Source organism: Bombina bombina, chromosome 2 (assembly GCF_027579735.1).
Source record: "Bombina bombina isolate aBomBom1 chromosome 2, aBomBom1.pri, whole genome shotgun sequence".
Taxonomy (NCBI): Eukaryota; Metazoa; Chordata; class Amphibia; order Anura; family Bombinatoridae; genus Bombina; species Bombina bombina.
In genome coordinates this window covers 825060577-825078324 of record NC_069500.1, presented here as the reverse complement: position 1 = coordinate 825078324, position 17748 = coordinate 825060577, and the positions used below count along the sequence as shown (strand labels likewise).

Sequence of the window (17748 nt, the reverse complement as noted above, 5' to 3'; positions counted from 1 at the left end):
AAAATGACCATTTTACCTCGCATTCTGTATGTATTACAAACACTACCTTCTCCATTACCCAGACACTACATACCAAACCTTCAAGAGATCATAGGACAATACATTTGGCAAAAAATTAGGCCTCGCATCCCAAAAGCTACTATGTTCCTCCCTAGACACAGAGGGGGACTAGGGGTACCAAACATAGAAACCTACAGACACGCAACAATTCTGCAACGCCTGGTGGAGTGGTGTTATAACTCAACAGATAAACGGTGGATCCAACTTGATAGAACAATTCTAAACTCAGAAAACATGGGAATATGGGCTTGGATCACTCCAAAACTAAGACCCATAGAAATCTCAAAATACCCACTGTGGAGCGAGCTGTTCCTACTATGGGACAAACTCCTTAAAACGTCCAACCACCTCTCCACCACGCTCTCCCCAATGACGCCATACAGGAACAACCCTGACTTACCGACCGTAGGCTTTCCCCCCCCCGATCAACCCCTCCCCACACATACAAGAACTCACCCTAAAAAGTATACTAGAAGGAGGCAAACTGATACAAAGGGAAAACTTGGCGAGCTCTGGAGGAGGTCCTCCCCCACCATGGTTCGCTTATACACAATTAGCACACTTTGTACAAACACATAAGAAAAGAGAAGAATTCAACCGCCCCCTAACCAGATTCGAAAATTTATGTTCCCAACAAATCCAACCCAGACATACTATATCTAAATTGTATAACATGCTTCTGACCAACAGCGGCAAAGCATACCCTTCCTTCACCCACAAATGGGCTAAAGACCTAGAAAGAGATATCAGCCAGGAGGCATGGGATCATGCCCTACAATGCAATAAAGAAGCCACAATTTCCTCTAACATAATGGAAATGAATTTTAAATTACTGGCGAGGTGGTACCTTACACCAGCCAGAATACGTCATATATACAAAAAGAGTAGCGGCAGATGTTGGAGGGGCTGTGGGGAAGAGGCAGACCTAGTACATATTTGGTGGTCATGTAGGGAAATGGAGAGTTTCTGGTCTGGGATATTTTCCGAAATAGACACCAAACTCAACATCCAATTACAAAAAGACCCAGGCATCCTTATCTATCTAGACATCCCTAAAATTCGTAGTAAACCTAAAAAACTCCTACTATATATTATGTTAAATAGCGCTAAACTCCTTATACCACAAAGATGGAAAACAAATGTAGTTCCTTCACTTGAGCACTGGAAAGAGCAGGTCTCCTCCATGCTTCAGATAGAAAGATATCAACATATGAAAAACGGTACGATGGAACTACATGAGGCAATGATGGAACTATGGAAACCATCTATAGCCACCTGCCATGGTTAACAACCTATACCCCCTTAGACGGAATAATTTTCTACCCCAATCCCCCGTTTTTTGTTTTTTTTTCCTTTCTCCTCCCCCCTTCCCCCTCCTTCTTTCCTCCTCCTCCCCCTCGACCCTCCTTCCTACTCCATTCCTTCCCTCCTCTTTCCCCCCCCCCATCCCCATCTCCCTCCTCTCTATCTCCCTCCTCCCACATATATACCTTTACTGATACTTTATTCTTGATATTAACATTTTGTACCTATAGAAGACTTATCAAAATAGTTATCTAAGAATTGTTATATGAACAACTAATGAATAGTTAACCTGTTAAGTTATAACTTATTATTATGTTAATGTTCACAATAAAAATTGAAAAATGAGCTTTGGAAAAACCAGAAAGGACAAAAAGATACAGACCACTAACCCAATATAACAACGCTGATTGTAATGTATAATAAGTGTAAACATGAAACAGTCTGTGCCTCTGTATTATCCTTTATTGTATGTTGTAATTTTCCTTTATGCTCAATAAAAACTATTAAATAAAAAAAAAAAAAAAAAAAAAGAAATATGTAGAAATATGTATTTATGAATAAATAGAACATATTAGGTTAGCGCACTTGAGAATATGTGATCGGGTGTATGCACGAGTAGAGTGTTTTTTTCTTTTTTTTCTTTCGCTTTTCTTGCTCCATTGACTTCCATGGGGTAATACGTTAATGCGGTAGCGATATTCTAAGTTCGGCTTTTTGCACACATCGGGTTAGCGGGCGTGAGCAAAAAATTTTACTTTCAACTTGTGATACGAGCACTAGGCAACGCACGCAAAAATTCTAGCAAAATTAGCACGTGAGCGGGTGCGTTAAATACCTGTCTCCTCTCGTTATCTGGCCCTTTGTGTTTTCAAGTATAAATCATACCTCCAAGTTTACAGCCAGGAGAGCAGCAGTTCCTATTGTAGCAGCAAATGCTTGATAATCACAGACACTATTTGGACAGGAACTGTCTAGGAAAACTCCCAAAGGTATGAAGAATGCAGACAGTGATGTTATGATCCCTTTCAGAAAGGACCATACAAAAGTCTTGTAGGTGAAAAGTAAGCCAGTTTGCCCCAGGATATAAAGTTCTGGCATCCGCAGGCTCTGTTTGGCACTAACATCCTGTAGGGAAAATACAAAAGAGATACCATTATCTACAGTGAAATTCCCACAGACTTATTCTAGAAAAACAATTTGAAGACTTGGTTAAATTATGTCCTTCCATGCTCAAAACTGCTGATCTTTTCTGGTAGTGGGGAAAAAAAAAGATAATAGAAAATCAAAACAGACAGCAAGATTGGGGGATGTAAAAAATGATAAGTGAGAGAGAAATGGAAGAAAGGAAGGTGGCGGGGAAAAAAGTTGATATTCCACTTTGCTCTTCTGATTATTTCAGAAGTAAATCAGCAATATTTTTATTTACCTATATTATTCTCAATCAGCTAGATTACGAGTTTGGCGTAATGAGTGAAAAAGCAGCGTTATTATGCTTCATAACGCTGCTTTTTCCCTAACGCTGCTATTACAAGTCTTGTAGGTATAGGTGTACTGCACACCTTTTTGGCCGTCACGCAACGTCAATGGTAATTTAAATACCACAACAAGATCTGACGCCAGTTTACATCTATTTAAAATAATACCAGCCGTAGTTTAGTCTTTAGAAACCACAGCATCTCTTGCAACTAAATATTCTAAAGGACATTTGGTCTCCACTATGCAGTAATGTCATGCAAGATGGTGGTCCATGATGACTTTCATTGAGGCACACCAATAATATTCTGTCCATCCTTCTTCAGTTTATGTCCTGGTTTCTTCATAGAAAACCTGGAACTGCTGAAACTCTGCCTCAAAACAATCATCTCCCTTTCCCTTTACTGAGTCCTGGATTTAGTTTTAGAAATTATTGTATGAGGTATCCATGTTAGCGTAATGGGTTATTGATAATTTTGAGGTCACAGATCATAAAAGTGAATTTGAACAAAATACAAGTAACTTAGATTTAGAAAGCAGTGAAGTTAAACAAATATAAAATCATAGGGCAGGTAGTAAAGAAGCAGACTTAGTAGGGCTGATCTTGTGATTAATATATTTTCCTTACCTGTTCTAATAATCCCATTGATAGGACAGGGAATGCAGTGAAGAGAACAGCATACAGAGCTATATACCAGCTGTCATATACCATCTGCAAGGTAACAACAAAAACTAAAATGAAAAACCAACCCAGATATATAAACAACAAACATGCATGCTCTTTACATGGTTCTTAAACCTTCTTAAAGGGACATGAAGCTCAAAATGTTCCTTTCAATGTTTCAGATAGACCATACATTTTTAAACAACTGTCCAGTTTACTTCTATTATCAATTATTCCTCATTCTGTTAGTATCCTTTATTGAAGGAGCAGCAATGCACTACTGGGAGCTAGCTGAACACATTGGTAATCCAATCAAAAAAGGTATATATGTGCAGCCACCAATCAGCAGCTAGCTCCCAGCTTAGTTAGACTTTTAAACAAAGGATACAAAGAGAACTAAGCATATTAGATAATAGAAGTACATTGGAAAGTTGTTTAAAAAGATATGCTATATCTGAACCATGAAAGATTGATTTTAGATTTCATGTCCCTTTAACCTTAATTGCCCAAAATATAGTAATTACAGCAAAGCAAAGAATTCTGGGTTGTGACATACAAGCTAACCTTGAATGTATGTTGGACAATTATTATATTATGCATAAACAAAATACTGGTAATGCAGTTGCAATTATTACTTTTATTAGGCATTGACAGATATACAAATGATTCCTGTTGGAGAATTTTGAAGAATCCATTAATAAAATATACTATTGAACATACATATATACTGAGTGAGCATGGTGAGTTCTGTTACTCTGATCAGTAGCAAAAAAAAAACCAACATAAAGGTGGAGGGGCAGGCAAGAAGAATCATTATATCACATATGTGTTTGCTCAGAGGTATAATATTATTTCATATCATAGTCTTGGAAATGGATATTTTTCAGTGTTTACCTCATCTACCACAATTTGAAGGTACATTTGCATTTCCCTAGCTAAGTTATTTATTGGTTTATATTAGTGATGGGAACTAATGTTTTGGGGGCTGCATATGGCCTCAGTCTGATATTTTGGGGGCTGCATATGGCCTCAGTGGCTACCTGTGCAGTCTCGATCTTACCCTCCAGAGCTGGAAAGAATGTCCATCTTTCAGCTCCATTAAAGGGACAGTCAACACCATTTTATTTATTGTTTAAAAAGATAGATAATGCCTTTACTACCCATTCCTGAACTTTGCACAAAAAAACATGGTTATGTTAACATACTTAATAACCTTTAAACCTCTAAATTTCTGTCTGTTTCTAAGTCCCTAAAGACAGCCCCATGATCACATGCTTTTGTATTTGCTTTTCACATTAGGGTAAGCTAGTTCATGTGAGCCATATAGATAACATTGTACCCCCAACAGGCCAGGTTTTCATCATAGCTAAACCAGTGCAAAGATGAAATAATCAGCTGATCAGTAACCATGGTTACTAACCTGTTCTCACCCATCAGCTGATTATTTTACCTGTGCACTGGTTCAGCTTTAATGAAAACCTGGCCTGTTGAAGGTAATTGAGGGCCGCAGTTGAGAAACAATGGATTAGACAATGCTGGCCTGTCATTGTTTTGAGGCTAGGACCTCTCCCTTTGCATTGTTTCTATTTTAGGCCATGATAACTTCCTTTCTGAAGGTTCTGGAAATAATTATTGATATTAATTTAATTGAGTTTTGGAAACAGTTTGATACAGTGAAAATCCTCTGATTATTTTATTTTATAGCTATCATTCCATTGTAGAAAATATATTTGGAGAGTACCCACTCATAAGATTTTTTTTTTTTAAAGTTCAGTTTAACATTTTGGGATATATTTATACAATCAATTTTGTGTCTCTCTATTTTGTGTCTCTATATCATTATGCATATAACTAGATAATATAATTGTATATTTGTAATAAACTGTGGGTGTATGATAAATGTTATATATCAAAATTTATTTCACAGGTAGATGCTGTGAAATTGAACACCACAAATCCTACAGGTGTTCAACATAAAGACAGGGAATTCAGCACATCTTTTGAATGAACAAATTCCTATATTTATTAAATAACATCTTTCATTAGGAACAAGTTAAGGAGACAAAAGGCACACACCCTGTGACACACAATGTATCAATGAGTGCCTTACATATATATTTTGTTACAGATAGCACACCCAGATAACAGAACAGATAGCACACCCAGATAACAGAACAGATAGCACACCCAGAGCTGTATATTATATAAGGGTTAGCAACACCTCAGCTGTCTCTGAGCTCTACATACCAGTAAAATCCTGCCCAGGCGGGTACAAATACTAGGATCTATGTTCAGATTTAAATACAAAGCTGGTATAAATGTGTTCATATATTTAGTCAAGCAACACCCAGCCAAGCACTAGCCCAAACTGGCCAAAGAAAGGGAAATCCCTAGTGTGGGTCACCGTATGGGATCTATGCTGACTAATATATACGGCTACAGATTGTTTAACTACCTAAAAATGTAAAAGCATAGTTAGGTTGTTATACATTTGAAATTAGCAGGCATAAATATCTCTAATGCACAAAGATTCCAGTGTTTAAGTCCATGTACTTTGGCATTTATGATGTTAAATTGGAAAATCACATATTTTTCCACCATGGTATGTGAGATTTTGCTTTTAACCTAACAATTGGCAGACAAAGAAAGTTCCAATGCAATGTACTGCCATCCTGGATACAGTCAAAGCACATATGGATCAGTTTGTGAATAGTCCACAAGGCATCAGAGAGTCATAGATATTTCCGTTACTCACAAACGGTAATGCAGGAGACTCACCACCACGTCCTTCAAAATTAAACCGCTCGTCTGCTTGTATCAAGACGGGGATAGGAGTTGTTGCAGTCATTTGTGAGAGTCTAGTGCTACAAGTCTTACTGGGCACATTCACAGCGCAACGCTGCTAGCTTGTCAGATCATCCAAGTGACCACCGGCAAAAGATATACACAGCGTCTGCAAGTGTGGCATACAGCCTATGCGCGTTTCACCCCCCACTCAGGACTCATGGGACTTCATCCGGGCTATTGATTTGTCATCTTCTCCTCCTTTTAAATCCACCTGAGGATATCAGAATTAACTTTCTGGATTTAGACATTTTCTTCACAGATGGAAAGATAAACACAAAAACCTAATTTAAACCCATAGACGTTGATAATTACATACATGGGCCTCTATTTATCAAGCTGTCAACCGCAAATACGCTGGAATTTCACAGCGTATTTGTGGCGAGCCTGATTCGCCGTAGTTATCAAGCCCTACAGACCGGCAAAAGTAGAATATAGTGATGTTACATACGATCTGACACAGATCGATGGTTACGTCACTCCAGATGTTCCGAACGCAAGTTCGGCACAATCTGACTACTTTTGGTAGTTATCAAATACCTACCAGGTATGCTCGCCACTATTCCGGCCCAGCGTACCTGGTTTTCAATCCGCCGCCCTGGAGGCTGCGGATGCCATAGGAATCAATGGGAGTTGGAAAGCAGCGAAAGCTTATGTTCGCTGCTGCCCGATATCCCATTGATTCCTATGGGAACGTTTACACCTAACATGTACACCGAGTCTAAACACCCCTAATCTGCCCCCCCTACACCGCTGCCACCTACATTATACATATTAACCCCTAAATCGCCACTCCCGGAGCCCACCGCAACTCTATTAAAGTAGTATATTCAGTTTATAAAGCTCTAAAGTGTTAGCGGATTGTCTAAAGCAGTATATACCGCCACAGTACACTAAAATTTGTCACATCATATAATATAGTATCTAAGGTAATTCATATTCTATAAACTATTATGTAAAGTTATATGCAATGCCTCTATAAGAAGTGGTTAATATACAATCAGACTCCAATTTTCTTTTAAGTATGCCCCTTTAAAAAGCTCATAGATATGTGTGGGTATATATGGGCATTAGACACACCAGAAAGCAGAGCTTGAGAAAGGCTTGTAGCCGAAACGTGTTGCTCTGTTTTTGTCCACCTGAGGCTTCCGTTGTTTGACTGCATTGAATCCAGGTGGCAAACTTGTAAAGCTATTTTGTAACCAGAAAGGAACAGTAATGATAAGTTACAATATGAATCAAAGATGAAATGGAAAGGACTCAGAAGGAAAAACATAATTTATGTAAGAACCTGATAAATTAATTTCTTTCATGGTGGCAAGAGTCCATGAGCTGCTGACGTATGGGATAAACATTCCTACCAGGAGGGGGCAAAGTTTCCCAAACCTCAAATGCCTATAAATACACCTCCCACCTCACTCATACCTCAGTTTAACGTATAGCCAAGTTAGTGAGGTGTAAAAGGAGTAAATGCATAAAAAAGAGGAACAGGATAAATAAAGTGCTTTATATAAAAAAAATCATAACCCCCAAAAATGGGTGGGCATCATGGACTCTTGCCACCATGAAAGAAATTAATTTATCAGGTAAGTTCTTAAATAAATTATGTTTTCTTTTATATAGATGGCAAGAGCCCATGAGCTAGTGACGTATGGGACATAATACCCAAGATGTGGAAGTCCACGAGTCACTAGAGAGGAAGGGGTAAAATAAAAACAGCTATTTCTGCTGAGAAATGAAATCCAAAAAATAATTAAGTTTTCTTAAAAATTCAAAAAACTTAAATCATAGGCACTAGGATCAAACCGAGACAGCTGCCTGAAGAACCTTTCTGCCAAAAGCTGCTTCCGAAGAAGCAAAAACATCAAAATGGTAAAATGTAGTAAATGTATGCAAAGAAGACCAAGTGGCTCCTTTGCAGATTTGATCAACTGAATACCAAATTTAGACTCCATGGAGGAGAGATAGATTTAATAACAGGTTTGACACGAGTCAAAGCCTGTATGAAACAATGAACATCAGGAAGATTAGCAATCTTTCTATGAAATGAAACAGAAAGAGCAGAGATTTGTCCTTTTAAAGTATTGGCAGGCAAACCTTTATCCAAACCATCCTGAAGAAACTGTAGAATCCTAGGAATTCTAAAAGAATGCCAAGAATAATCATGAGTGGAACACCATGAAATATAGGTTTTCCAAACCTTGTGATATATTTTCCTTGAAACAGGCTTACAAGCCTGTATAATAGTGTTAACCACAGAGTCAGAGAAACCTCTATGACTAAAGACTAAGCTTTCAATTTCCATGCCTTCAAATTTAGAGATTTGAGATCCGGATGGAATAACGGGCCTTATGACAGAAGGTCTGGTCTTAGAGGAAGTGACCAAGGTTGGCAACTGGACATTTGGACAAGGTCCGCATACCAGAACCTGTGAGGCCATGCTGGTGCTATCAGAAACACATAAGATTGTTCCATTATGATCTTTGAGATCACTTCCAGAGGTGAAAAAGTGTAAGCAGGTTGGTAAAACCCTGGAACTTCTAGATCATTCATCAATTCCGTCTGAGGATCCCTGGACCTGGAGAGGCATCTGGGAAGTTTGTTGTTTAGAATAGATGAGAGGCCATCAGATCTATGTCTGAAAGATCCCACATCTGCACAATCTGATAGAAACCACTCCCCGGATGTAGAATCTGAAGGCTGAGATAATCCACTTCCAAATTGTCTACACCTGATATATGAGTAGCAGTGATTAGACAAGAGTTGGATTCAGCCCAAGAAAGTATTAGAGACACTTCGTTCATTGCTAGGGGACTGCGAGTCCCCTCTTGATGATTGACATATACCACTGTTGTGACATTGTCTGTTTGAAACCGAATATACGGTTCTCTCTTTAATAGAGGTCAAGCCTGAAGAGCTCTGAAAATAGCACGGAGTTCTAAGATATTGATTGGTAACCTCGCCTCTCGACGATTCCAAATCCCTTGCGCTGTCAGAGACCCCCAGACAGCTCCCCAACCTCTGAGAATTGCATCTGTTGTGATCACAGTCCAGGTAGGACGAACAAAGGAGGCCCCTTGAACAATAAGGTGATGTTTTAACCACCAAGTCAGAGAGAGTTGAGTGTTGGGATCTAAGTATATCAGTTGTGATATCTGAGTATAATCCCTGCACCATTGGTGCAACATGCAAAGCTGTAGAGGTCTCATATGAAAACAAGCAAAAGGGATCGCGTCCGATGCTGCAATCATGAGACCTAAAACTTCCATGCACATAGCCACTGAAGGGAATAATAAATGACTGAAGGTTTAGACAAACTGAAACCAATCTCAAACATCTCTGTTCTGTAAGAAAGGGAGTCATGGACACTGAATCTATCTGGAAACCTAAAAAGGTGACCTTTGTCTTAGAAATCAAGAAACTCTTTGGTAAATTGATCTTCCAACCATGTCTTTGAAGTAACAACAGAAATTGTTTTGTGTGAGATTCTCTAAGTGAAAATATTGAGTTATTAGCAATATATCGTCCAAATAAGGAAACACTGCAATACCCTGCTATCTGATTACAGATAGAAGGGCACCTAAAACTATTAAGAATATTATTGGTGCTGTTGCAAGGCCAAATAGTGACAGATTGGTAATGCTTGTTTAGAAAAGAGAATCTCAGAAAACAATAGTGATCTGGATGAATCGAATTGTGAAGGTAAGCATCCTGTAAGTCTATTGAGGAGTGGACATGAAGTGACCTTGCTGAAAAAAAGGCAGAATAGTCCTTATAGTCACCATATTGAAAGTTGGGACTCTTACAAAACGATTTAAAGTTTTAAGATCAAAAATTGGCCTTTGGTACAAAGGATAGATTTGAATAAAAAACCTCAATCCTTGTTCCTGCTGTGGAACCGGGATAATTACCCCTGAAAGTTCTAAATCTGAAACACATTTCAGAAAGACTTAAGCTTTTACTGTTTTTTTTGTTACATGGGTAAGAAAGAATCTTCCTAAAGAAGGTCTTATTTAGAATCCTATTTGACACCCCTGAGAAAACTCTTTGAAATAGCTTTAGTCTACCCCCTACCAGAAGAACTGGCTTGAGGGCCACACCATCATGTAGGTTTATGGGTAGAATTTGGTTTCTTATAAGGCTTGGATTTATTCCAATTTGGAGATGGTCTCCAATTAGAGCCAGAGGCCTTGGGGGAAGTAGTGGTTTTCTGTTCTTTATTCTGACGAAAGGAACGAAAATGATTGGGAGCTTTAAATTTAACCTTAGATTTCTTGTCTTGGTGCAGAAAAACTCCCTTACCCCCAGTAACAGTGGAGATAATAAAATCCAATTGTGAACCAAAAAGATTTGTACCTTGCAAAGAGAGAGATAATAATCTAGTTTTATACACCATGTCAACATTCCAACATTCCAAGATTTAAGCCATAATGCTCTTCTAGTTAGAATGGCTAAAGACATGGATTTGACATTGATCTTCCTAACATCAAATATAGCATCACAAATAAAATGATTTGCATGTTGAAGTAAAACAATGTTAGATAATTCAGAATCTGACAACTGCTGTGCTAAACTGTCCAACCAAAAAGTAGAAGCAGCAGCAACATCAGCCATAGATATAACAGGTCTAAGAATATAGCCAGTATGTAAATATGCCCTTCTTGGATAAGATTCAAGCTTCCTATCTAAAGGATCCTTGGCTACAGGTAAAAGATACAATTTCTTAAACCTAGAAGAAGGGTTAAAAGCAGTACCAGGCTTAGACCATTCTTTAGCAATCACATTAGAGATAGTGTCAGGAATAGGAAATACTTCAGGACTCAGGAGTAATAACAGAAGTCTTAAATACAGATTTTAGACAATTACTAGCTTTATCATCAGGAGATTTAGACTCCTCAATACCAAAAGTAAGCAAAACTTTATTTAAGAGAGAACGAATATATTCTATCTTAAATAAAAAAGATTTGTCTATATCAGTCTCTGACGTGGCACCCTCTGAATCAGAGGAGACCCCATCAGTAGAAGATACATCAGTATTTTGAAGGTCAGAACTTAATTCACTAAGTTTAGGAAAATGTTGCAAACACCTTTTTACATTTATTTGAAAATAGCAGTCAATGCCTTCTCGATAGCTGCAGCAATAAAATCTTACATATCTGCAGTAATGTTATGTGCATTAGACTGAAATGGAATAACAATGGGTGTATTTGTACTCAGATATATTTAACAATTTGTCAAAGCAAGAGCCACATAATTGAGCTGAATAATTTAGATGAGCTTTATTACAACAAACATACTTAGCTTTGGTAAATACGTGTTCAGGCAGCTCAAATCCTATGGTAACATCAGAGGCAGGTTCAGTTTGAGACATAATTGAAAAAAAACTAAATTTGAAAAAAAGAAATTAATTCTGCAAATTGATATCCATGCTCCTATATATGATATATATAACAGGCTTAAGAGATTGTGAAAAAGAGCGAAAATTTATAAAAAAAAAAAAGAAAACTGATTCATAAAATGCTGCATGAAAGCTCTCTAAATGTTTTCTGAGAATACTAAATGAACGAGGGGCGGAGCTTATATCGTCAATTTTGGCAGGAACAGTTTTGACTGGAACATTTTGACACCAAAAAAATGGCACAAAATGATGACACGTCACCCTATGACATAAATAGCATCATCACATGCACGACATGCAAAGCTGTAGTGGATTTCTAATACAATACAATCACTTTAAAAAGCAGGTAAGAATTTTGATTGTATATTCAAAAAACAAAATGTACCTAAATAAAGCCTAATAGATACTTCTATTATAGTTACATAAAATGTGATTATCAACATTCAATGAGACTAACATAATACTTAGCATCCTAATTTATAAATAAATTACTAGCTCCAAAAAAACCCTGTATGCTTCACAGACTCTTCCAACCTTGACAAATATTTAGCCACAAATAAAGTCGCTAAAAAAGAGCACTGAATTACTGACTCAAGGCATGTATACAAACAATATATAGCAACTTTACTTAAAAAGTGCCCAATCCATAGCTGAGAGTGTCTTATATAATAAAAGTATATACAGTACTTACCGTGTAAGACACCCATCCACATATAGCAGCAGACAGCCAAACCAGTACTGAAACATATCAGCAGAGGTAATGGTACAAGAGTATATTGTGGATCTATAAAGGAAGGCAGCAGATGAATCCCTGCGATCGAGTTACAGAGAGTCTTATGAATAGATTTCCCATTGGCAAAATCATGGTATCATCAGACAATACTCCCTTCACATCCCTCAGACAAACACTGCACTTAGAGAGGAACTGGGCTTCAATATGCTTAGAAGCGCCTTTCACAGAAGAAATCAAGCACATCATGCTTCACCACCTCCTAAGGAGGCAAAGTTTGTAAAACTGAGGTATGAGTTGTATGAGTGAATTGGGAGGTATATTTATAGGCATTTGGAGTTTGGGAAACTTTGCCCCCTCCTGGTAGGAATGTATATCCCATACGTCACTAACTCATGGACTCTTGCCACCTATATGAAAGAAAGAGACTTAATCGGATCATCCTAATCTCACTTTCGGTGCAAGTAAAAACGCGCACCTTTAAGTTAATTACTTTGCCATACTTTGACAAGGATCTCTTGTCTTATCCTATCATCAACAGGATCATTAGATTAACTCTTTCCCACTCAGATCTTCTCTGTTTAGACTCCTTTCCTTTGCATATACTTTTATATATATTAAATATAACCCCTGACATTTGATTTTTTGGGGTCTTTGGCCATTGAGTCTAACGGAATGTTAAAGCCAGATATCCCATATATATTTAGCTCTAGTATATAAGGTTTTTATTTTTACTTAGCTTGTCAGATCATCCAAGTGAACACCGGCATAAGATATACACAGCATCTGCAAGTGTGGCATACAGCCTACGTGCGTTTTACCCCCCACTCAGGACCCATGGGGCTTCATCCGGGCTATTGATTTGTCATCTCCTCCTCGTTTTAAATCCACCTGAGGATATCTCATGCACTTTTGTTGGTGAAAGTTTCAGAGCATCTTAAACGTGCATAACATTCTACATACATACAATGGTACTTGTTACTTTATGTTTATGAGGCCAAGCTTTTATCTACAATCAACCATCAATTAAATTTATAGGATCTATATAGACATGTTTTAAATGTCACTTTGTTTGTTTGTAACAAAATATATATGTAAGGCACTCATTGATACATTGTGTGTCAGAGGGAGTGTGCCTTCTGTCTCCTGAAACTTGTTCTTAATGAAAGATGTTATTTAATAAATATAGGAATTTGTTTATTTAAAAGATGTGCTGAATTCCCTGTCTTTATGTTGAACACCAAAGTATGATAAATGTTATCTTCTAAGGAAAGAAGCTATAGGCATTACCTTATTAATCTAAAAAGAACCACTCAATGCAGTAGAATTACATAATTAAGAAGTGCATAATAAAAAGACAATTATTTAACACCTACTCTAAATTTCAAATAAACAGTAGATTATTTTGACAAATTTATTTTTCTCCTATTTTCCGGCCCCCTGTATCATTTGACAGACATCAGCCAATCACAGACTAGTATGTGTATACTCTGTGATCTTGTGCACATGCACAGTAGGATCTTGTTCCCCAAAAAGTGTGCATATAAAACACTGTGCAAAATGTGATAATGGAAGTAAATTGGAAAGTGTCTTAAAACTATCTGAATCATAAAAGTTTATTTTGACTTGAGTGTCCCTTTAAAGGAAAAGTGCTGGGCCTTTCAAATCCAAATACAGTAATAGACTCTTCCAAAATAAGAGTAGAGGTGCAAGAGAAAATACACTATACAGTATATGTGCTATGTGCACCTACAAACATCCATCTATGCTCAGCATCTCATATATTACACCTACAGTAGGCTGGGTAGAGATATTTTAGGTGGTTATACATGATACATCAATCACTAGCAGATAAAAATGACACAAAATAGTGTTTGTAGGTGTATGAATGTGTATAGAACCATTTGTATATTTGTTAATGAAATCATTGTTCAGGGAAGATTCTAAATAAAGCTTTCTGTCTGGTGAAGAATAGATGATTTTATCCTTGAGTTGCTTTGCAGTGGCTATAATCTATCTATATGTATCGCTAAACATATATGGAAACATTATCTAGATAAAGTGATAAGGACATAGTTATATATACGTGATTAAGGAATCCAATTAGAGATATTAACAAGAAAGATTATATAGGTTGAAATGATTTTTTAACAATGTAGAACAACAATGTTAAATGACTGAATTGGGACTGAAGTTGTAATACTTACTAATGCTGTAAAACCATTAAAACAAGCAAACCAGATTTGGCACAGGACACTGGCAAAAGTCTTGTAGAAGAAGTAACTCAAAAATTTGGTTATACGCAGGTAAGACCACTTTCCATGGATAAAAAGGAGTCGTTGCAAGAAGCAAAACTGAGCTATAGCATAATCACTTGCTTGAACGGCCTGGGTTCCCTCCATGCCGCCAATGCCAACTCCAATATCTGCGCCTAAGTAAAACACACAAAAAACTCTTAAAGCTTGATCTGTATAGTAGGGATACATGCTGATATAGATTGCAGGGAGCACACCACTTTACTTTTTGGCTTACATCCAATAAAGTATTGGATTTAACCCATCCTTGGACTCAGCATTCTTTTTCTTTCCATAAATGCTGATATAGTTGATTAAATCTATAACAAATAAGGAGTGTCCAGTATTTGAAGGAATCACCAGGAGCTCTAATTTCAGTCACAAGTGGCCTCTTAAAAAAATATACAAATATTTAAATTTATTTAGAAAATAGATTTTGCATTAACTAAGATAAAAAGTGTAATATACATTGACCATTAATTTTATTTTTGTGTACTTTTTTTTTTATAATAAACAAGCTGCCTTCCAAGTGTGATCTAATCAACACTTACTGTGTACTTCTGGGTGCAAAGCTGTAAAAAGGTGTGAAATAGACTTGCTTTAAATTAATACAATTATAAATTACACTTTTATAATACTTTAGGCTAAATTACAAGTGGTGCACTATTGTCGCGATGACCAATATTGCGACCACGCTAACTTATGCGCAAATGAAGAGCTGGCTGGAATAAGGGGTTAAAAAAATGTGCACCAAACACAACATAAATACATTAAAATAAACTCTTAGATATCTTAAAAACTGCATTTTTAAACATTTCTTATATTTATTGTTTTGTATTATTTATTCAATGTACATATTTCACATTCCAATTTTCTTCATATACAGGAAAATGTTCTATTTCATAGGTATACATACGTATATATTTTACAATAAAATTATATATAAATATATATACATATATACACACACACACACACACACATATATATATATATATATATATATATATACAAAAAATATTAATAGGAGGGGAGAGATAATATATATACTACTGATTACAATAGTATAAACAATTTGATGTAGTCACATCTTATTGGTGCAGACCCTTATAAATTTAAATATGTATAACCTTGTTAAGAAAGATAAAGTTACGATATTACAACAAATACCATAAAAAAATAAGGGATATCAGCACTCTTTTGTTGAGAAAAGTCATATAAGTTTATTTCAGAGAAAGATCCTACAAACAGCGGACCCCTGTCTCATCAATGAGCAGAAACCTGCACGTAATGAAAACACATTAAAATAGATGCTTAACACATAATAGACTGGCCAGTCATATCTAACGTTAACCCAATCAAATTGAAGTATTTCAAATAACAAACAGCTTTATATAGAAAATGCAATTGCGTCTGTACAAAAAAAGCTATCTAATGAAAGCAGTCATATATAAATACATAATAGCAAATGTATAAATGTATCTCTATAAAAATGTAGCGTATAACTAGAGACACAAAACAAGTTGTAACTGCCGCTGACTTGCTCAGCTCGGTTAACAAGACATGACAGTCCCACAGATATGTAGCAAGTAATCACTGTGAAAGTCTTTTTGAACTTCCCATGGGGGGGTTTGTTATTTTATTAGGGGGCTTAGATTAGGTGTAAGTATCTTAAAATTGTTGTAATATTTTTTTTAAATGTTTGTAACTTATTTTTTTTATTTTTTTGTAACTTAGCTTTTTTTATTTTTTGTACTTTAGTTAGTTTATGTAATTGTATTTAATTGTAGTTATTTGTATTTAATTTATTTAATTAATGTAATGATAGTGTAGTGTTAGGTTTAATTGTAACTTAGGTTAGGATTTATTTTACAGGTAATTTTGTATTTCTTTTAGCTAGATAGTTATTAAATAGTTAATAACTATTTAATAACTATTCTAACTAGCTAAAATAAATAGAAAGTTACCTGTAAAATAAATATAAATCCTAAAATAGCTACAATGTAATTACTAATTATATTGTAGCTATCTTAGGGTTTATTTTAAAGGTAAATATTTAGTTTTAAATAGGATTAATTTATTAAAGTATAGTGTAGGTGTAATTGTAACTTAGGTTAGTTTTTATTTTACAGGTAAATTTCTCTTTATTTTAACTAAGTAGCTATTAAATAGTTAATAACTATTTAATAGCTATTGTACCTAGTTAAAATAAATTGAAATTTGCCTGTAAAATAAAAATAAATCCTAAGATAGCTACAATATAAGTATTATTTATTTTGTAGCTATTTTAGGGTTTATTTTATAGGTAAGTATTTAGTTTTAAATAGGATTAATTTAGTTAATAAGAGAAATATTATTTCGATTTATTTAATTAATATTTAAGTTAGGGGGGTGTTAGGGTTAGTGTTAGACTTAGGTTTAGGGGTTAATAATTTTATTACAGTGGCGGCGGTGTAGGGGGGGCAGGATAGGGGTTAATAAATTTATTATAGGTGGCGACAGTGTAGGGGGGCAGGATAGGGGTTAATAAACTTATTATAGGTCGTGACGGTGTAGGGGGGGCAGATTAGGGGTTAATAAGTTTAATATAGGTTGCGGCGGGGTCCGGGAGCAGCAGTTTAGGGGTTAAACTATTTATTTAGTTGCGGCAAGGTCCGGGATCTGCAGGATAGGGGTTAATAACTTTATTATAGAGGGCGGCGTTATAGGGGGGGCAGGATAGTGGTTACTAGGTATAATGTATGTGGCGGCGGGGTCCGGGAGCGGCGGTTTAGGGGTTAATACATTTATAAGAGTTGCAGTGGGGTCTAGGAGCGGCGGTTTAGGGGTTAATAACTTTATTTCATTACGGGGGGCTCCGGTATAGGGGGTAGAACAGTGTAGTTAGTGTGGGTGCTGAGTGACAGGGGTATCAATAAAGCTGTCAAAAAGCCGAAGAGCAGTGAGATCGGATGAGTGATAACTCTCACAGTCTGCTGCT

General features: G+C 36.3%; 1 protein-coding gene across 1 annotated transcript in view; it reads right to left on the bottom strand.

The window, feature by feature from the left end:
- The window catches only part of ATP8B3 (ATPase phospholipid transporting 8B3), a 507825-nt gene that overhangs the window by 95213 nt on the left and 394864 nt on the right, over nt 1-17748 (bottom strand). Inside the window, 3 exon segments of the mRNA XM_053700104.1 lie at nt 2251-2490; nt 3467-3550; nt 14682-14905. Of these exon segments, the coding sequence (XP_053556079.1) occupies nt 2251-2490; nt 3467-3550; nt 14682-14905 (548 nt within the window).